The sequence below is a fragment of the Chaetodon trifascialis genome, chromosome 23, assembly GCF_039877785.1.
Source record: "Chaetodon trifascialis isolate fChaTrf1 chromosome 23, fChaTrf1.hap1, whole genome shotgun sequence".
Taxonomy (NCBI): domain Eukaryota; kingdom Metazoa; phylum Chordata; class Actinopteri; order Chaetodontiformes; family Chaetodontidae; genus Chaetodon; species Chaetodon trifascialis.
This window is the reverse complement of record NC_092078.1, coordinates 18,327,672-18,350,199: the sequence shown is the minus strand read 5'-3', so window position 1 is coordinate 18,350,199 and position 22,528 is coordinate 18,327,672. Positions and strand designations below refer to the sequence as shown.

The following is a 22,528-nucleotide window of genomic DNA, read 5'->3' as shown; positions in this document are numbered from 1 at the left end:
CTATGTAATGTCCCCAAAAATTATGGAAACATTACTGTGTGTGTGTGTGTGTGTGTGTGTGTGTGTGTGTGTGTGTGTGAGTGCGTGTGTGTGTGAGAGAGAGAGAGAGAGAGAGAGAGAGAGAGAGAGAGAGAGAACATGGTAGCGTATAACAGCACAGAGGGAGAGAGACGGGGGGGTGAGAGCATGTGGAGAGGCAGAGGAGAGTGTAGTGGCATTAAGCAGCTCAGAGATCAGTGGATTCTCACAGATGCACAGCTGCTGATGGGAAGAGGGAGACAGAACAACACAATACAACATTCTCTCGCTCCAGCAGAGGAGACCAGATGTACTGTTCATTTTCATCAACACTGTGATTAGCATGGGAGGACAGCAGCATCTCTGCAGCTACTGATACGGTAAGTTACCAGCACACACGTCCAAGAATGAAAGTTAATGATCAGATTCAGTGTCAGGTTCAGGTTTCTTTCGGCAAATGTGCTTTTATACTATTTGAATGGGACGCTGAGTGTAAATGCAGTTTTTGAGATTGTCACATTCCCTGCAAATGGCAGCCCAGACTGATTCAAAATGAAGACAGGTCCTCAGTAGCTTTTAAAAACATTTATTTTGTCTGACCTCATGTTTTGTATGGCCAACAGTAATTTCATCAGTGACAACTCATACAGCCTACTGCATCTTTGTAACTGCTGTCTAAATGGTATTATAATTTGCTCAGTTGCATTTTTTTTTTTTTACAAAAGAATTTATACGTAACATGTTGTTATCATGTTATCTCAAGAAAACAGTTGAGATAACAAAACTAATTACCTCAAGGCAAAAAGATATTATCTTATCTGGTGTGCAGTGGTGCTGTAAGCTCTGTATCTTAATGCAATGAAGTGAGTATATGAGGTGGCCACAGTCTCTCCACGATGACATAGGTGATATATTATATACAATCTTGTTAGAGGACTGATTCTTTATGATAGATAATATTGTAACTCAATATACACTCAGTTGCCAGTTTTTAGGTACACTTAGCTAAAACTAATGCATTCTAATCCAACTGTCCTGCAATAAATCTATTATTCATGAAGGCTGTACTGTTTCAGACCTGTGTTGCTTGAACTGTATGATCATTTTGGAGGATGTGATTTGCGGTGCTGTTGAGTTACACTATTATTTTGCAGAATTGTTACTAATATTTAACACACACCATGAACTGCATCCTCCAAAATGACAGCAGTATGTTTGTTCCTACACATTAAGTATCTTCCTCTCAGGCTGCATACAGCCCAAACAACCTCCACAAATAAAGTGGGGTAGACTGTCTGAAGCTTGAGAGGTGAAACCCCGGCCAAAAATGAATTTAAGGTACTCCCTGTTGTTCCAGAACTTTACTGCTGTCAGCTTCTCTCCTCTCATGGTGGCTGGACTATAGAGACATCACCCCCCATCTAACATCCCCATTGAAAATGAATTTTAACTTGCAAAACTAAACAGCAGGCTATAAAATTGTTTCTGAAAAATTATGACAAATGTTCATTACAAGTTCCTGATGATATGGCAAAAAATATGCAACAAATCCTCACAGTTTTTGAAATAAATGTTTGGGTTATTTATTTGATGATTAATCAAACTGGAGCTGAAATCATTAGTTGATTAATCAAGTTGACAGATGGAAAAATAATCAGAAATTTCTGATAACTAATTAAGCGTGTCTGACTCTCTCACTCTCACCTCTGACTTTCAGATGTTTCACTATTTTCTGACATTTCATTTTGTCAGTTTATTAAGAAAAGAATTTACAGGTTAAACAAAATTTGCTGCTCAGAGCAAGCACCTTTTATTACTCAACCAGGTATAATAATATGTGTTGCTACATCTAGAATGTCCACCAGAGGTCTGCAGCAGCTGTTCATTCTCAGCAGCACCACAATGTCATTTTCAGAATCAAACATGCTCTTCACTACAGGCAGACAGGAGGAGCGATCAGGCAGGTCAGATGTCATCCTCACCTGCTGAAATGAAATGATCAGCCTCCTGTGACTGTGTTGAGAGAGTAGATAAGTTTGGCAGCAATGCTCCAGTCAAACCTCAGTGGATGGAAATATGATATCTCTGCTTGTTTCATGTAATAATTGGAGGAAGGTTACAGTCCCCGGTGTCTGTTTTTTTCCCATGTGCATCTTAAAGTGGTGATTTAAGGAGCACAACATCATTTAAATCATAGGATATTATTTAGAGGCAGCAGGTAGTGCGTGTGCCTCACAGCAAGAAGGTTGCCGGTTCGATCCCCTGGCGAGGCCTTTCTGTGCGAAGTTTGCATGTTCTTCCCGTGCATGCGTGGGTTCTCTCCGGGCACTCTGGCTTCCTCCCACAGACCAAAAACATGTTCATTAGTTTAATTGGTGACTCTAAAATTGCCCCTAGGTGTGAGTGTGAATGGTTGTTTGTCTTGTGTGTTGCTCTGTGATCGACCGGCAACCGGTCCAGGATGTACCCCGCCTCTCGCCCGTTATAGGCTCCAGCCCCCCCGCAACCCCGAAAGGGAGAGGTGGTATAGAAAATGGATGGATAGATATTATTTAGAGATTGGAATCAGGGTTTCTCTTTCTCTGTGCCAATTGTCTTCATTCATGCGTGTCAGGTGTTGCTAGATAGGCAATGCACAATTGGTAATAACAAAGAGAGAGATAATATAACCAAAGCATTGCATTGACATCAACATTTTCAAGATTCCTGGCATCGAGGTAAAAGCAGAAATACAACCTCGAGTTGGGTCCATTCTGTTAAAAGTGGACTTTATTTTAGTGAGTTTGGCCATTGTTTCTGTTGATAATAGTAACATGTTCTCATCAACTTAATTGCTCAGACATCACAACAAACCTATGTAAACCCATCCACTGCAAATTTTTATGCAAGCAGAAATGTGAAGTAGCACAAAGATTAAGAAAGTCCACAAAAGGAGGAAAGATGGCTGGATGGGTTAAACAGACACACAACTTTCTTGTGTCCTGTGAGTGAGTCAAAATTACGAAGCAACATATCCTCATTTTCAGGATTTCATTGGCTATATGACAGTCCAGTCATCTGCACAGTCAGTTGCAATTTGCTCATCCTTCATATGAAAGAAAAAGGGCGTGCACTTCATTTTGTTGGTTATTGTTGGCTGAGTGCAGTGACCATTTTGAAACTAACATAATGCCAATGTGTATATGCTTGCTGGAGTCACAATGAAGAAACCATAGAAGATTAGCACTTGGGCTGGCTAATTTAAAATGATAAAACAGGTTTCTGTGGATTATAAGTGTTTTTGACAAAATATTTTACTGGATTGGATCATCAAGACCTTTGGCAGTGAAACAAGACCATTTTTGTTGGAGTGTTATCAACTGGTGATTTCATCAGTGAGTTGCCTCAATGTTTTAAGAATTTCATTTGTCATTGTTGGCATTCAATGCTCCTGCTGTTTTGATTGCATCTTGAAGTGGTTTGTATCAATCAATACACGCTGTGTATAACACTGTGATGGCCTGCAAATGGACCGTCGGAGTGTTAAGAGGCACCTGACTGATGAATTAGATCCTCCAACATCTTCATGAACAAACTAATGTTCATGTTCAGGTACATAACAGTAGTGGATGTATACATGCATTCATTTGCTTTTTTTGCCAAATGTCTGGAAGGATAATTCAATTCAACATTTCTTTTATTCGTCCTGCTAGGGGAAATTCCAATTCACAGCAGCACCAATAAAGCGGATAGAATAGTATATATTCAATTTCATTTTGAATTCAATTCAATTTTATTTGTATAGCGCCAAATCACAACAGAAGTTGTCTCAGGACACTTTCCATATAGAGCTGGTACAGACCAAGCTCTTTTATCTACAGAAAACCAACAATTCCCCCAAGAGCAAGCACTTGGTGACAGTGGTGAGGAAAAACTTCCTTTTAACAGGCAGAAACCTCGGGCAGAACCAGACTCTGGGTGGGCAGCCATCTGCCCCGACTGGTTGGGTGAGCGAGGGAGAGCAAGAGAGGGGGAGAGTGAGACAGACACAGACAGACAGACAGACAGAGAGAGACAGACAGACAGAAATGCAGTCGGAGAGACAGAGACAGAGAGACACACATGCAGTAACAGTGACAGTGGATGTAATAACAGTAGTAGTAGTTGCAGTGGATGTCAGGTAGGGCCAAGGCAGGAGACGCAGCTGCAATCCACAATCCAGATTCAGCCACTGTGGAACCTGCAAGACAACCAAGCACAGAGACTCCGGGGAAGGAGCTAAGTTAGTAACACGCCGTGGTAGGACATGAAAGCGTGCAGATGGAGAGGGACAGAAGGACAGAGGAGCTCGGTGTATCTTTGGAAGTCCCCTGACAGTCTAATCCTATAGCAGCATAACTAGGGGCTGGTCCAGGACAAGCCTGAGCCAGCCCTAACTATAAGCTTTATCAAAAAGGAAAGTTTTAAGCCTACTCTTAAATGTAGAAACAGAGAGAGAGAGAGAGAGAGAGAGAGAGAGAGAGTTTTTATTTTAAGAAAAAGACTTGTCCCATCACCTACATTGGCCTACTGCAAGCAAACAGTTACCTTTCTAAATAGGACATTTAAAGTCATTATTTTAAGTGCTTTCACCCAAATTAATAATATATTATTAATTACTTCAAACTACTTCATAAATCTGCTGTGATAATAGAATAAATCAATGTTTTATAGCTACTATTGATGCTATGTATGATAAATTACAGTGAAATGCGTAAACTTGGGATCATAATAAATACACAGGTAACCAAACATCACTGGTAATTTCTGTTATTTTTTCCACAACTACATAATAGTAGTGATGGTGGTTCTGAATGTCCAATTCTATCACAAAATGTACAGATATTCAGAAAAAAACAAAGACCCATTAAAGGGTAGGTGACATCTGATGTTTTGAGGATTAATGTAGAAGACTGCACTGAAACATTGACAACAACTAATTGCTACAACAGAGACTCACCTCTGCAGCAATCCTACTTTGGTCTTCTTCTCCGAGAGCCCGGCGCTTCCTCTGCTTGTCCGAGCCACTGCTTTGTTCCACCATCATTGCATTGATCAAATCTCTGTGAATAAGACTTATTTTGATTAGTCTTATTATTACTATTTATGGCTGATATAGAAGACGATAATAATAATAATAATAATAATAATAATAATAATAATAATAATAATAATAATAATACCTGGGCTGCACGGTGGCGCAGCAGGTAGTTCAATTCCCGGGTCGGGCCTTTCTGTGTGAAGTTTGCATGTTCTTCCTGTGCATATGTGGGTTTTCTCCGGGCAGTCTGGCTTCCTCCCACAGACCAAAAACATGCTCATTAGGTTAATTGGTGACTGTAAAATTGCCCCTATGTGTGAGTGTGAATGGTTGTGTGTTTGTGCCCTGCGATCAACTGGCGACCGGTCCAGGGTGTACCCCGCCTCTTGCCCGTTGACAGCTGGGATTGGCTCCAGCACCCCCCATGACCCCGAAAGGGATACGTGGTATAGACAATGGATGGATGGATGGATAATAATACCTTATTTTTTGTATGTCCTTCTGAAACTGTTGAATGCATCCATTGATGTGAACAGAATCAGTGTTTCTCTTCTGGAGCTTGGCATAGAGGAAGTCCACATGTGGCATGATGTGATGGAACAGTTAAAGGAAAAAATTAAAGTCAGAATCCTCTAGTAGCCTAATATGACCTCCTGCTTCTTTGATCGTTTTGTCATCAAAGCCACTTGAAGCGTGGATTCTCCCAAAGCAAGGAGCTCATTCTGGACCGTCTTTGATGTCCCCTTAAACACAGTCGCGTTCTCAAGGTGCTCTTTCAAGGCATTGTCAAGTGAGGCAACAAGTCCACCAAGCCACGGTTAGCAGAACTCTCACTCTTGTCATGACCACGCAAAGCCAACTGAAACGCGCCACAGAATTTCATACAATCTATAATTCTGGATAGGATGTGTCTGTTTTTTGCCACCTCTTCGTTGTGCTTCCTGATGCCAATTCTGTAGCCTTTGTTGAGCTGCTCTGCAATTCTAAGCCTTCCAAAAAAATTTAGCTTCAACACTGCATGAAAAGTAACATTTCCGTCAATTATCGTCACTGTAAATTGCTGTGGAAGTTCTCTCTCATCCCCTGTGACCATGAGGTGTTAACATGCAAATGTAAATGCTGCAAGCTATACAAATGCAAATTGGGATTGTGTGTGTGTGTGTGTCTGTGTGTGTACGTGTGTCTGTGTGTGTTCTGTGCCTACAGAACACAAAGATTTTCTTTTTTTTTCATGAGGATTTAAAAGTGTGTTTAAATAATTTTAATTTTTAATTTTTTCACATTTTGCCACCACAACACCAGATGAACAATGCTTGCGTGATTAGCTTGCAAAATTCCAGCAGGGTAAGTCCACTAATGATTCTTTAAGTAGGAATAAAAAGGGAACACACCAAAGTAACTTTTCTATTTTTATTTTCGATTATGTCAGTTTAAAGAAGTTTACATGTTTTATAAAATATTCAGGTACAAAAATAGAAAATCAAAGTACCTAACAAAATCACAGCATGTTTTTCTTTCTACAACAAATATGGTCTCGCGAGAAATTCTGAGAGCGCGACCTCGCATATGATTGGACACCTCCTCTGACGCAATGACATCGGCAGAAAACGACCTCGGCGCGTCTGTGAATGCGAACCGAGTATGGATCAGAATAGTTACGTTTCGGGTCCTGCTAAACTTTAACTTTGTTCATACAATGACCGGACCTCGTCTTCAGTTCATTCCAGAAGGCACTCCTCTGCGACAAGTGGACGGCCTGACTGCGGAGCGACCATATCCAGAAAGTCCAAACAATTTAGAGAAGAAACTGCTGAGCGCCTTCAGTGGATTGTCTCGGCTGTTAGCGCAGCTGATCGCGCAATTGGCGAGGAGAATGGCCGTAATAAAAGCCAGACTGCTCGCTCTGGAGGAGCAGCCGCAACCGAACTGCAGCTGCAGAGACGAAGAGACGGGTGCATAAGTTGCAGTAAGTGACGTTAGCATTTAGTACTACATCGTGCAGTTTTGTAGGGCGCCAAACCTTTATTATTCTTATTGCACTACGTTCCGAATGTTTGGTAACCGTTCACGTTACATTTAACATTACAATGTATTTTGTATTTTAAAGGAAAAGGTGCGATGTCTGCACAATAGTGACGGAGACAACAGGCGATATGAACCTGAGCAGGGGTAAGTTAATAAAATACACAGAAATACACATGAAATATTCTGCAGAATCTAAGTAAATATAAAAGTTGCATGACGTGTTTGTACTTTTTGTGTTTTACAGACTAAACTCACCCCACAACAAAACGGTGACGTCATATTTGATGGCGACTTTAACTGGGAGTCCAGACATGGATGGTGTGGACAGCAGTCTTTTTATGTAAGTTGTTTTTTTTTAACCCCTTTCTGTTGTTTCTTGTTGTTGTTTTTACTGAAGCCTGTCTTAATTATTTCAAACGAATATATATTTTCTTCCAGCAGCCTGTAAGACATATTATGAGACGGTGCGGAGGAGCTTCAGGTATGCCCAGCCAGCTCTTTCAGTTCAGGCAGCAGCTGTGAAGATTTCAGCTCGCAGCAGACAGAGAAGGAAGCAGGTAAGAGTTACATGAATGCCGCTTTATTTTCACAACAATGTAAAAATAAATGAATTTTATTTATTAGCTGCATTGTTTTTGACAAACATGGTCACATATGTTATCATGTGTTATTGTTTCTTAGCAGTACTAATATTATATTAATACCTGTATTTACAGCTGCTGGAAGCAAGAAGGAGTGTCCTAGCTCTCCCAACTCTGCCAGACACTGCAAAAGCGGCTGGAGAGCGACCCAAAGTATGTGGCGACACACCGCAAGAGGCTTCGTATCGAGTCCCCTTCGAAGCGACAGGTGCCAACTCAGTATGACCCAGAGGCAGCAAAGAAGCATTTCCAGAGGCCTTAGACTCTTTTTCATGCACCATGGACCAGTGGCATGACCCATCCCAGAGACTCTTATCAGTGAACCCCTCTGCACATTTCCTTGCTTTTTTTCCCCAGTAGTCACTGATTTTACTTGGTTGATCCTTGTTAATGTGTGTGTCACAATTTCATTAAGGACTTTTTTCAAAATGTTTCTGTCAACTGTGTTCTTTGTGTTCTATTGTGTGGTAGTGTAGAGGGTGGTTCACCAAATAAATTAATGAATCATCAATCAAATAAAATATATATATCATTTATATTTTATATATACATAAATATAACAATATAATAATTATTTTTAATATATTAATTTATTATATACATTATTTAATTTAATATATATTATCATTATTATTATTATTTTGTGGTGCACAGATGACCAATAGCAGCAGAGTTGCCATCCAATCACATGATCACTCACCCATGTGACTGGAGTGATTGGACAATTAGAGCTATTTGCGCTAACCACGCCCCCCCACCGACAGATGGTTCGTTTCCGACGATATTCGGAGCCGGCTATTATCAAGGTGGCCTCGGCTGCACTCGTGGTTCTTTGCTTTTTTGGTAAAATGTTTTAAGTCCTTCATCCCCGAAGTCCATAACATCTCAGTCCCAGGACTTTGAAATAACAAGCAGGGGAAACAAAAAAACGCATTATTTACTGGACATCCAGCTAGCCAAGTCCGCTTAGCATACATATTTGAGGAGAAGCTCCGTGTGTATATCCTCCCACGATCAGTAGTCTGCTGTGAAATGTTTAAATCCGGACAGTCGGGTCCCAAATCCTTCACCCTTTTCTTGTCCACATCCTAGTGACAAAAAAATGGAGTTTCACGTAGAGAAACAATCTAGCCATCTATTCTCTTGCTGATGGACATGACTGATTCGGTGAATTGTCCAATCACACTAAGATTAAAAAATCAGAAAACAATGCCATTGGTCTGGGCACACAGAGGTGCGAACTAGAAGCAAATTTTCATGCCCCAATGAAAAGCTGTCTCTGCTCGTAAACAATAAAAAGTCTGATAGCTCTCATAGACTCCAGTATTACCGGTGCCCTTGACCTGGAGGAGGTCTTTATATCGAATGGCTAATCGCAAGTCTAGCCTAAAGTCGGACGCATTTAATGGTTGCTGGTGATGTGGCGGGTACCACTACACCATTGCACAAGTAAAAATGCGATGTACTGTTTATTTTTTCGTATTTGTTAGTTTTGATTGATTCATGGTTGATCTTGGTAGATATATAAGACAGTCAATATTTCACAGGAGGGGCGGCGCCACTGGTTGAGCTACCGTAGAGTCTAAGCTCTCCCCATTACCATGGTAACACTTCATGGGTGGGGCTGCCGCAGCTCATTTGCATTCAAAACTGCAGACACCAGAAACAGTGCATTCTAAAAGGGATTGAAACAGAGGGAAATCCTAAAATCCTAGGAATTCCTAAAATCTATTTCCAACAGCTTCAAAAACATGTTTTCTGGAACTCATAGACTGTAACTCATTGAAAAAGCTTCATAATATGGGACCTTTAACATTGTATTTAAACTGCTTTGGATATACCGAAATACTGACGATGCAGCAAATATTCAAAATAAGATAAACAAAAATTTCTTCTGAAAGTATTATTTCATATTATAAATATCTAACCTCTTATTTTCATTTCCCTATAATATTTTGGTACTTTATTTCAGTTTCAGATTTTCATTCCTAAGGAACTGGAATTTTCATGACACACCACAATGTAAAAATCCTGGAGCAAAAGCATGCCTGTTTCCACTTGTCATTTCAATATCCAGACGAGATTTAAGACCCTTTCATTTACTTCAGGATTGTCCTCCTCTTCAAGTCCAAATGGAGGTGGTAATGCACCTAGTCTATTTTTGACAGAATGAAGCCACATTAAGCTGCACTGAGCAGATCAAGCCAGGCAGGAGGTCAGACACAGAGATGGCATAGACAATCCAGTCAAAATAAAACACCCAGTGCAGACTCCTGATCTTACATCAACAATAAGCACAATAAAAACAGACAAAAAAAGAAAACATTTAATTACGAAGCCTACTTATCCACAATAGAAGGATAAGAAGCCATGTCAAGGATGGAACAAAACAGTGTTGCAGCCGACACACAATGCAGCCATACTTGGTGGAATATCTAGGTACCAGTTTAACTAGCATTTGTTAGCCTATGCGTACAATAGATTTCAATGAGAATGCATCTTGGATGCATTTACAGTTACTTTAGACTAGATAGGTATCTGGTCCACCCAAGACACATGAGGTGACTAAGTGTATATGAGGGCGCCACACGACAGGCTATTGGGTCCGGAAAATCAAAGCTGTTCATAACAGGATGGAGTATAAATGCGCTTATGCAGCAATTTTTGCCCACAGTGGTTTTTGAGAGGAGGCCAGGATGGCAGCAAAATTAGAATCAGCCTCTGAGGATCATAATTAAAATTTTAGAAATTCATATTAATCTGGACCAGAGTGGTAGTGTAATCTTGTTTTCTTGACTGGCAGCGTTTTCTGTGTGTAATACACAGACTACAGTTCCTCTAAGAATAATCTTCTTTAATCAACACCAACACCGCAAGAAAATGTACACCCAACTTCACTTTATCGGGATTCACAGTAGATTACCCACTCTACTGTTGCAAATTATGCTCAGTCTTTTACACTTACAACTCTCCCTCATAAAACAATAGCTGTTAGGAGCTAAAATTACTCTTAAACAAAAGGCACATGAAATAGCAATGTTAATATTACACATAAGCTTAACATAGAGTTACTCAGTTATTACAATAACGCAAAACTGCAGCATGTCCAGTAACTATGGTTCCACTAGTCAAGACATAGTGCCACTGACTGTCTCTAAAACATTTGAATTGTTTAACTTTTATTTAACTCGTTATTATATGTCCTGTCATTTTCAAATAATTATTATTATTATTTTCAAATTAATATTCAGATTAATTAATATTAATATTCTGATTAAATGTTGATTCAAATCTCTCTCTCCACTGGCAGGAATAACAGTCTAGTGGGAACATATTATTTGAAAGAGAAATATCTAAATATTAGATATAATATTGGTGAATGCAACAAATTATCTTAATCTGAATGAATTTTATATAACATGAAGAATTTAAGTAGCTATCAGCTAAAAATAAGCAACAAAAACATACTTGTTGGTGAACCTTACTTGGAAAAGAGAGCAAGTGTCACAGAAAAGAAAGACGTTTTTTGCTAAGAATACAAAATTCAATTCAATTCAATTCAATTCAATTCAATTCAATTCAATTCAATTCAATTCAATTTTATTTGTATAGCGCCAAACCACAATAAAAGCTGTCTCAGGACACTTTCCTGTAGAAACAAGCAACAAGCAAACTCAGCTGACCAACTTTTAGCGAGGCTCTTTCACTCGCTTACACACTCAGAACATCCAGTTCCCGCCCACCTCCAAACAACCCATTGTCATTGTCAACGACAATGACTGACAGGCCATGAACATCAGGGAAATCACAATTCATGTACTAAAAAAACATCTAAATCTGATTCACATTCACTATGCAATGATAATAATAATGCATAGCCTACAGTATACATCTTGAGAGAATTCTGAAAGACTAGTTATGTTATCAACATGTTAGGAAGCAGCATCAGACACAAGGTCATGATGGTGCTTATGAGGTGTTGCTCCAAGATGGTTGTTGTTCTAAGACGCGTTGTTCTGGAATGGTTGAGTACGAGTATAGACAGTATACCCACTACAAAAAACTAGACTACACCAATGAGTAGGCCTGTATTCTGGGAACGCAGTGTTCGAGTGGGGTAGTAAAGGTACTATGAGCTCTTTAAGATAAGAAGGTGCCTGGCCATTTATGGCTTTGTAAGTAAGGAGGAGAATTTTAAATTCTCTTCTAAACTTTACAGGGAGCCACTGCTGAGTGGCTAATATCGGAGATATATGATCTCTCTTCTTTGTTTTTGTCAGAACATGTGCTGCAGCGTTCTGGAGCAACTGGAGAATATTCAGCAATGAATTTGGGCAGCCTGATAGTAAGGAATTGCAATAATCCAGCCTGGAAGTTACAAATGCATGGACTAGTTTTTCATTTAGAGACAAAATATGCCTGATTTTTGCAATGTTACATAGATCAAAAAAGGCAGTTCTTTGAAATTTGTTTGAAAGGACATGTCCTGATCAAAGATAACTCCCAGATTTTTTACAGTGGTGCTGGTGGCAAGCGCAATGCCATCCATAACTGCTATGTCATCAGAAAGTGAGTTTCTAAGGTGTTTAGGGCCTAGTATTATAACTTCAGTTTTGTCTGAGTTTAGCATCAGAAAATTGCAGGTCATCCAGGTCTTTATGTCCTGAAGACATGCTTGTAGTCTAGTTAACTGACTGGTTTCTTCTGGCTTCATTGATAAATATAGCTGGGTATCATCTGCATAGCAATGAAAATTTATTGAGTGCTTCCTGATAATGTTCCCTAAAGGAAGCATATATAAGGTGAATAGAATTGGTCTGAGGACAGAACCCTGCGGAACTCCATGGTTGACTTTAGTGAGCACAGAGGAGTCATCATTAACGCGTACAAACTGAGAGCGATCTGACAAGTAGGATTTAAACCAGCTTAGCACAGTTCCCTTAATGCCAATGAAGTGTTCCAGTCTCTGCAATAGGATACCATGGTCAATGGTCAATGCAGCACTAAAATCCAATGAGACTAGTACAGAGACAAATCCTTTATCAGATGCAATTAGAAGGCCATTTGTAACTTTAACCAGTGCTGTCTATCCCTATCTCTTTCCTCTATTAGTGCAGAGTAATAGGCTGCTCTGGCACTGCGGAGGGCTTTCCTGTATATTTTAATACTGTCTTGCCAGGCGAAGCGAAATTCTTCCAAATTGGTAGAACATCATTTCCTTTCTATTTTGCGTGAAGTTTGCTTTAATTAAAAAAAAAAAAAAAAAAAAAAATGCATGAGGTCCATATCTTATATACAATTGGTTGGCAAAACTATGGGGCTTGAACTGTGACCTTTTGGCATCAAAAATCAAATTTGCCATTGAAAACTAGAACAGTGACTTTAAATTTTGACACCCATTAAATCTTACTCAACATGTATTTAACAATAGTGTTCTCCATACATTATCAGATGTTCATCAAACTTCAACTAAGACCAAGGTAGCTGGAAGCCCGAGCAGAAGCTTCTTCCATATTTAATCACTGGCTGCACTCTGAGCTGCACACATGTCTAGGAGAAAGAAAGGAGATGGAAATAGGCCTCATCGTGTACACAGTAATCACCACAGTGAAGAGTGAAGAGAATGCAAATGAAAGCGAGAAAAAGGCTTTCAAAGGACATTCTCCATCACTGTTCATTTTTCTTTCACTGTGCCACCGGCTACATGATTATGAGAATAGGGTGAACATTTTCAATAGGGGCCAATTTCATCAGTACTCTGGGGATTCATTTAGTGTTTGCAGAAAATGAAACTGCTCCTTCAGGTTTGTTGGACAATCTTTACGGCAACAGAGGCAGCCTGCTAGAAGGAACTGATGTTTCAAAAAGAATGAAAAATCAGGTCATGTCTGAAGGCAATGGAAGTACTGTAAGTTAAATGTGCCTTGATACATCAAGTTCTGAGAGCAAATAACTCCCATTCATATTAAACAGACCTCTGCTCATTTCCAAGCAGCCTGTATACTTAAAAACACTTTTCTTCCCATGATAGGAAAAGTGTAGCAGCAAAAGTAAAAAGACACCCTATTTTCACTCAGATCAAAAGTCAATAGCCCAAGACCATCCAGAAAGTTCCACTTATGCTGAATAAGTGGTATCAAAGAGCTGGTTATCAACTGGTTCAGTTAACTAGGAGCTTTTAAAATCGGCACATTCACAGTAGAGTCTCACTTATTACATATAACATTCACACATTTGTAAACAAATTTGTTCTGTTTTTCACAGTGTGCTCAAAAAATCAGAGCGATTTACAGAATTTGAATTAGCAGCCTCTAAATTGTCCGTAGGTGTGAGTGTGAGTGTGAATGTTTGTCTGTCTTTGCATGTGGCCCTGCAATCGGCTGGCGACCGGTTCAGGGTGTACCCCGCCTCTCGCCCATTGTAGCTGGGATAGGCTCCAGCCCCCCGCAACCCCGAAAGGGATAGGCGGTATAGATAATGGATGGATGGATGGAATTAGCAGCCTCTAAGTGAGGCCACGTCTGTCTCTGCTCCTCATTGACTCCAATACAGAGATTTTCTGAGAGAAGCAGAACGGACCCCTGTTTTAAACTCGCAAGTGTCTGCAAAATATTTTCTGTAGAAACACTGAAATCACATTGAATTGTTCAGGAAGTCCTTACAGCGATGACGGTCTTTTTTTTCTGGTAGGAGCTACCATTCTCTCAGCATAAGCCCAAATGTGAGAGCAGTGCAGAGGCAGAAAATGGCTCTTTTTCTCTGTCTGAATGCATGTGTGTCTGTTGCGCTGAGAGCACATGTGCATGCGTGTGCACCTGTGTGTGTGTGTGTGTGTGTGTGTGTGTGTGTGTGTGTGTGTGTGTGTGTGTGTAATTGTGCTGGGGACCTGTAATCTTGTGTGTGCCTTGTAATTCTACTGAACTGGTGAGTTTGAAATGTTAGTCATGTAGTGTGTGATGTTGGCCTGTTAGCATTAGCCACAATGCTAACAGCAGCTAATGCTAAGGTCCTATGAACTTGTTGGTGCATACAGGTTTGACTTTTGATATCAGGTTGTTGTGCTAATATACTAATGGTTAGCATGCTAATGCTAACATGCTAACCTACAGCAAAATAATTCTTAAATGCATTATAATGGTGTTTGAGATCTTTTTAATGTGTTATTTGACATGCTAATGGTAGCTTAGCATTAATTATTTGAAATCTCTGAATAATCTCATCATAATGTGCACACTCTGGCAGTAGCCCCCGTGGCCCTTTCAGAATTTCCCCAATTGACATTGTTTAGTTCTTATTATTATCTTTATAGCTGCTTAAAATATGGTTGTCATTTTTTGTCTTTTTTTTTTTTGACAAAAATAGAAAGGAAATGTAAAAATGATCAAAAAAGAAAAAAGGACAAAAATTTGAAAGGAGTGAAAGCCAGATAAGGTTTCTCTCACCAATTTGGTGAAATTTGCTAAACTAATTAATTGTGAGTGCAATTAATATAAGCTAATATTTGCCATTTGTTAATGTATTGTTGTTTGTTAGAAGTTCTACTTGAAACCCAGAGTAGAATGTGATCTACTGACTAACTGGAAGAATATTTATTTCACCAACATGTTTTGGCACAAGGCTATCATCTAGTCAGTTTACAGAATGTGTACACAGTCTGTGTACTCTACAAGAACGCTGCCTCCCAGTTACCCACTGAGTATTTCTAAAAAAAGCAAAGAGTTTCCATCCAGAATCTTCACCACATCAGTTAGTTAATTAGACTAAAGAGAATCTGTGACAGTAATGAAAACAACAAGTTGAAGATGTTGAGAGATGCAGTTTTAACCTTGAAGGCAGGACTTAAGAAGACTGCATGAGAAGGGGACCACCCCCACATACTGCACCAATTATACCCCAAAACCACAGAACTAGCATATTTTACAAAATGATCCATAGCTAGAACATGTTTTTAACAGGAAGCCAATGATTACTTTTAAGAGAAAAAGGAAAGGTGCCATTGTACATATCCCCCATAAAATCAAAAGTGTCACAGGCCGCAGGCTGATGGGGAACTTTAGTGTGTGTAGTACAGTTTCAATTGCAATTTAATCCTATTCATTCAATCACACTTGAAAGTCAAGATATAGTTTCATCACATGTGAATCAAAAAACGTGATATACATAATCAGCTGTCCGTGTCATGAAATATTGGTATGACAGAGCTTTATAGCTTTGAGGCACAGCCCCAGATCTGTACAGAACATACACGAGAATGATATCCATCTCAAAATCTCATATATATATTATATTTTCATATAAGTCTCATCCTCAAGATAATCAAAAGACAAGTGTAAGAAACATGAGGAAAATTAAACTGGAAAACAATATCGCAGTAAGATCTTAGGTGGTTGGAATTCCTACAAATAACATACAACCATTTTTGATCATTCCAAGGTAGTGGACTCCATGGAGTAATCACATTTTACGGGGAGAGGGGATGTGAAGGATGTTATCTGACGCAGTAGGAGTGTGGAGGTGGGGGTTTATTCTCCTGGAGAGAAGAAAGGCAGAGAGAAATGACAGACAATAGAGAGGTCGAGACAGCTCGACAACTGTGGAATAATGCAGCATTGTTGCAGAGTTGTTGTTAATGTATTTATTGTGTTTATTAAAACACTTATTTATTAAATGAAATTTATTAAAACACCAAGACGACACTAATGTGGATCATTTTCACAGCCAATGAGGATCAACATATTTTGCCTCTACTTTGGGGGACTTGTTGGTTCAAATGAAATCTGAATTAAATTTAAAAGAGCTGCAGAATTGCATACAAAGTGAATCAGAACGAGTTCCTTGGTTGATGGATGACTGTGGGCGGTCCAGAAACTCTGAGTGAAGCTTTCTGCAGCTAGCTATTTTCACTAATTTTGTTTTTACCCTCATAAAGTGATATGTACTGTACTGACATACTGCTGTAATAAGCCCATCCAACATTTCATTCATTCCAAATGAAATGATACCTGCCTGTCTACCTACATATCTGCCAACCCACACATACTTTGCTTTCACAATAATGTGCTGCAGTCATAGCACAGTACACACATCCTGAGTTGAGTGAGTTGCTGCAGCAGGAACAGACTCATTCAGCAGCTAACCGAGAAACACAACGCAAAAACCCACAGCAGTGAGCAGTAACTGCTTGGGCAGGTAGCTTGTTCAGACTGAAAAATACATTTGTGATGGCTATTTTGCTTTGTTTTTATTTTGTTTATATGATTTTGGCATTTAACTGAGTTGTTTTTAATGTATTTATTAAAACACTTATTTATCAAAACACCAAGACAACACTAATGTGGGTCATTTTCACAGCCATTGAGGATCAAAATATTTTGCCTCTAGTTTGGGGGACTTGTTGGTTCAAATGAAATTTGAATTAAATTTAAAAGAGCTGCAGAATTGCATACAGCGTGAATGGAAAGACTGTTAAAGCGCTACATGAAAACCCTAGGTGGCATGGATTAAGGCAAAGACATGTCCATGAAAGTTGGAAAGGTGTGCACATATCTTTAGGCTTCATGTTTCCACTTAATACATTCAGAGAGACAATGGAAGAAAAGCAGAGACACTGGAGTTAAATAGAAAAGACCCATAAAATTGACCCGTAAAATTGTTATGAAGTTGTGTTACATTTGGGGAAGCTGCAGTGACCTCTGTTCACATTACTCCTTGCAATGCACTGTACCTTGGTCTTTACTAGCTAAGACATTACTTTGAGGATAAGGCTTGTGTTAATTTGGCTTGTATCAATATGGATTTTCCTCATTAACGATGAATCCCATGAAAAGACTAAACCAACAATATGTGAGTCCATCTCTTGGACCAAAGTGTGGAATAGGGACTCACTGATCCTGAGTGCCCTCCAGTAACAGGACACAAATTCAAAGGCTTCAAGGCTTTTATCTATTCAGCAGATCTTTTGGTGTGGTTAAATTTCTGAAAAACATTTAATTGGTTGTATATACCATACAGGGCTGCACGGTGGTGCAGCAGGTAGTGCGTGTGCCTCACAGCAACAAGGTTGCTGGTTCGATTCCTGGGTCGGGCCTTTCTGTGCGACGTTTGCATGTTCTTCGCATCTGTGCGTTCTCTTGGATATTCACTGATAGTTGGTCAGTGCATTACTATCTAGGTTGAGTTTCTTTACTAAGGGTTTTATAACAGCTATTTTGAAGGCATCTGGGAAGATGTCTGTTTGCAGAGATGTAGTTATAATCTTCAGGACATGACTTGAAACCCTGTTGAACACCGGTTTTAAAAACGCTGAAGGTATTCAACACATGAGCTAGATGAGTGAGACTCAGTGACAGTTTTGCAGAACAGCAGCAATGCTGGATCTAATTTAAGTTATTTTGTTATTGGCGCAAGCTCTCCAGAGAACATTTTGTGAGCTTAGTTTTCCTTTCCTAGTTTTTTGTGCTCTTGTGTTCAAACTTTATACAACACTGACTAACTTACTCTGAGAGATTTGCAGTTTTACTTTAGCTTTACTAATGCATCAAGTCAGAAAAGCTACTACTCTATTGAGCAACACTAATGAAGATATTATGTCCAGAGCCTGCACTCTTATGTAGCTAAATCACCAGCCAGTCATAATCAAGTATTGTCTGTAGTCATGGTATAACTTAATCTAACAGTAAAACAATTAAGTGAATAATAAAGGCATATTGAGAATGATTTCCCTCATGGCCGCTTCATGGCAGGTCTGTTCAGTTGTTTTGGATGATCAGACCTACTGTGGTTATGTCATATCAAAGTTAATATATATACTATATTTTTATCGTTCAGTTACTCTTTTTTCAGAACAGCTGATAGTAAATCTCAATGTGGGGTAAGGCTTTCACCTTTCATTAGACCCCAAAATTATGACTGCGTTGAAGTGTTCCAGAGTAATAGCCATTTTATCTTGGGTATGTGACCATGGGTACATCGTCATCTGCAGGCATTTATTTGCAAAATAAAAAATACTTTAAACTTATGTGTGTTCAAAATTCTGTTACTCAATGCCAATTGCACTTACGGTGATTCACTGATAAAACTTCAGTGTTAGACCAAATCATGCATGGACTCCAAATGGTTCAAGAACAGCTTTTAATTTATCTTTGGGTATGCTTGGATAGGTATTTTTATTCAAATTTTGCTGAAATGGTAAAAGAGAAATCAGCTGTGAGGTATCAGGAAAACTATTGCAGTGTCAGGACCTCTTAGATATGACTCACTTGTACATTGGTGTTGTGCTTGGTGTCTGTCAGAGGCAAACTAAGTGACACTTCTTTGTTTTGTTACAGGCTTTCATAATTGAGGTCACAGAAAATGGGAGCACATTGTATCCTGAAGGGAAGCTTCAGCAGGAACCTTGTGGTTTCTGTGCACCCTGCAACGACTGTAAGATTCTTTCAGTGAGACAACATGAGCACAGGGGCCAAACATCAACTTCAAGTGGACATTTAATGTGATTTTACCTGCCAGAATGTTCTGTTTCAATCAACAGATGTTTTGTATGTTCTAGGTCTCTAAGTTGTCTTACCCTTTTTTTGATACCCTCTCCTTACTCCTGTATGAAACAGATGGGCACAAAGACGTATGCTTGATCATTAATGACTGATAAATGATGGCCTACTAGAAGTCCTGTGAATAAGAGTGCCTTGAGAGCAAATGCCACCCTGTTTTTTTTATAGCTACAAGGAAAAGAATGATGATGTTGTCTGGACTTGACAATTACAAATCACTGAGCAAAGACACCAAAGACCCAAGAAATTTGAGGATATATGGTGTGTGATGAGAAGGAACAGTAGACATTTTCTTCTTGGATGACAGTTATTATGAACATATATGTATATATAAATATATATGTTTTTGTAATAGTAGGAACATGATCCTCTCCTCTGTAAATTATCATAGAAACTAAAGAGACAACAGAGAACCGAAGTCCTGACAGTATTTCCAGGCTAGCTATTGTTGTAGCTTCCATTGCTCAAGGAATGTCTCACTGAGGTTTTATTTCATCACATTGGTGAGATTTACTCTCTATATTCTTTAGATAAATGAGTACTACTACAGCACTTATTATTAGAATTTGAACCCTTCATGTTTGTATCAATGATTAATTAGATAGCACTCAAAAGACTACAGCTCCAAGGAAGTTTTTCCAAAGTGTCAGCCCGTGTAGACACCATTCAGTACTCATCTATTCTCAAACCTGCAGTCACTTGATTGCTTAGGCTTGTGGGTAATGCTAGCATCATTCAAATGTTAGCATCACATACCCACCAAAAGTAATCATGGATTTCAATGGGAGCCAAGACTATGGGTCGCATCCCACAGGGCTGCCCTATAACACAAGCATGGACAATGAGGACTACTACCAGGACTCTGACACCAGTAAAATCATCATCCCATCCATCTATGCTCTTGTCTGCTGTGTGGGCCTGACTGGCAATGCTATGGTCATCTACGTCATTCTGAAATATGCCAAAATGAAAACAGCCACCAATATTTACATCCTCAACTTAGCAATTGCTGATGAGTTATTCATGTTCAGCGTTCCTTTTCTGGCCACATCAGCTGCTGTTCGTCATTGGCCCTTCGGGTCGCTGATGTGTAGATTGGTGCTGAGTGTAGATGGTATCAATATGTTTACATCAATTTTTTGCCTGACTGTGCTGAGTGTGGACCGTTATGTAGCAGTGGTCCACCCCATCAAAGCTGCCCGCTACCGCAGACCCACTGTAGCCAAAGTAGTCAATGTGTGTGTGTGGGGTCTATCACTCATAGTCATCCTGCCCATCATTATCTTTGCAGACACTGTCCCAGCACAGGACGGTGGTGTGGACTGTAACTTCCTGTGGCCTGAAGCAGTGTGGTCAGAAGCGTTTGTGGTCTATACCTTCCTGCTGGGGTTTTTGCTGCCAGTCGGAGCTATTTGCTTATGTTACTGTCTAATGGTGGCCAGAATGCGAGCAGTGGGGCTAAAAGCAGGCTGGCTTCAACGAAGGCGCTCAGAGAAAAAGATCACCTGCATGGTGCTGCTAGTTGTGGCAGTGTTTGTTCTCTGTTGGATGCCCTTCTACATTGTCCAGCTGGTCAGCGTTTTCCACCGGCCACCAGACCCCATGGTCACTCAGCTTTTTGTCATTCTCAGCTATGCCAACAGTGGTGCCAATCCTATCCTGTATGGCTTTGTGTCTGACAATTTCCGGCGTTCATTCCAGCGAATTGTGTGTTTCCGATGGTTGGAGTCTGGGCTGGATGCAGAGCAGGTGGATTACTGTGCCATAGCTTTGAAGAGACAAGCAACATGTAGTCCTCTGGATTTTCCCAAGGACTGTATGGCATCTGATATGGTGCTTCGCAATGGGACATACACTTCCCGTACAACTACAGTGTAGCAATCAACCACAACATGACCTAAAATGAGGAGTCACCCTGACATAAAAAGTCTAGAGTTTTTCAACACAGGGGAAATTGATATTTCATTTTGAGTGATGTACATGTGATAAAAAAATAAACTACGTAGTTTTTCAAAATATTACCCTTTCTATGTGTTATCCCTGTGAAAACTCCAGCGCACTGTACAAAGATTTACTTGACAAAATGTAGTCTTTAACATTAGTTTTCCAACGGACACGGATGTATAGAACAGGTGAATGTAAGCACAAAATGGTAATGACTGCTAACATTTTGATTCTGTGTTGTGACCAGTCCAAGACATATGAGGCTGCTAAGAAACATTAGAAGGCAAGGAGCTAAGTATAAATGTGAAATTCCATGTTAATTTGTCACACTGTTATTGTTTATTCATTGAAACACTCTAATAAAGCACCCAATGGCACTCCCAAAATCCCCTAATTCTACAGTTCATAGATGTGTTTCAACAATTGAAACTGAAATTTATTTTGGTCTGAATGTGATTACACAAATATTGCTTTCAAAATATGCTTTCAAATATCTTTTACACTGTTGCAATATACTTTAACATAATTTTTATATAGTTTTCAGCATTACTTATTATGTGTTGTCATTCCCACAAGTTAATTAAATAGATCATTCATCATAAACATGCTTTGTGAATTTATTATAGGTCTGCAAACAGTTACAAATTGTGTTCGAGTTAAGATCAATCCAACCCCAATCCAATTTTCTATTTCACAAAAATATTAAAAGTTGTTTCAAATTCCACAATTACCAGAAAAAAATAAATGTATATCACCTGTAAAAGCAGAATTTTTTACCATCATTTTTGGACATCTTGCATATTCAGTGCACAAAATAAACCATAATGCACCAAAGACAGACTGTAAATTAAAAGGAAATTTGGAGATTAAGGGTGCTATTGGGTGTCCTATAAAATCGTAATGTAATGTGTGTCTGTTTTTTTCAAATGCTGTTTAATTGGTTCTGTGTGAGTTTCTGTATTTGCTATGTTTGTTAATTATTTGTAGCTGGATCTGTTTACATTTGAGGTTTGTGTTTGCAAATTGTTCTGCTTCACTCGTGCAAAAAAAAAAAATTATGTGTTGAGTTCATGTTTCTATATTACAATGGCTCACAAAAAGATTGTCTTCACCTGTGGTTTCTCTAGATACTTTACAGAAAATGCCCTCCCAAAAAGTGCCCCCAACTGGTATATGTTTATGTTCAATGACAGCAAGTAGAGTAATTATGACTGTTGTTGCAGGGGTGTCAAACTCACTGAACTCACTGAAGGAGCCATCTTAAAAAATAAAAATGAATGCATGTGCCAGAC

General features: G+C 39.3%; 1 protein-coding gene across 1 annotated transcript; it reads left to right on the top strand.

Moving 5' to 3' along the window:
* Positions 1 to 120: 120 nt before the first annotated feature.
* sstr1b (somatostatin receptor 1b) lies at positions 121 to 22,256 on the top strand. Its single transcript, XM_070992710.1, has 2 exons — positions 121 to 398; positions 19,071 to 22,256. The coding sequence occupies exon 2, from the start codon at positions 20,064 to 20,066 to the stop codon at positions 21,168 to 21,170; it is 1,107 nt and encodes a 368-aa protein (XP_070848811.1). The 5' UTR covers positions 121 to 398; positions 19,071 to 20,063; the 3' UTR covers positions 21,171 to 22,256.
* Positions 22,257 to 22,528: the final 272 nt, after the last annotated feature.

Coding starts and splice junctions, on each gene's coding strand:
- sstr1b (XM_070992710.1), top strand. CDS start 20,064: ATGGATTTCAATGGGAGCCAAGACTATGGGTCGCATCCCACAGGGCTG.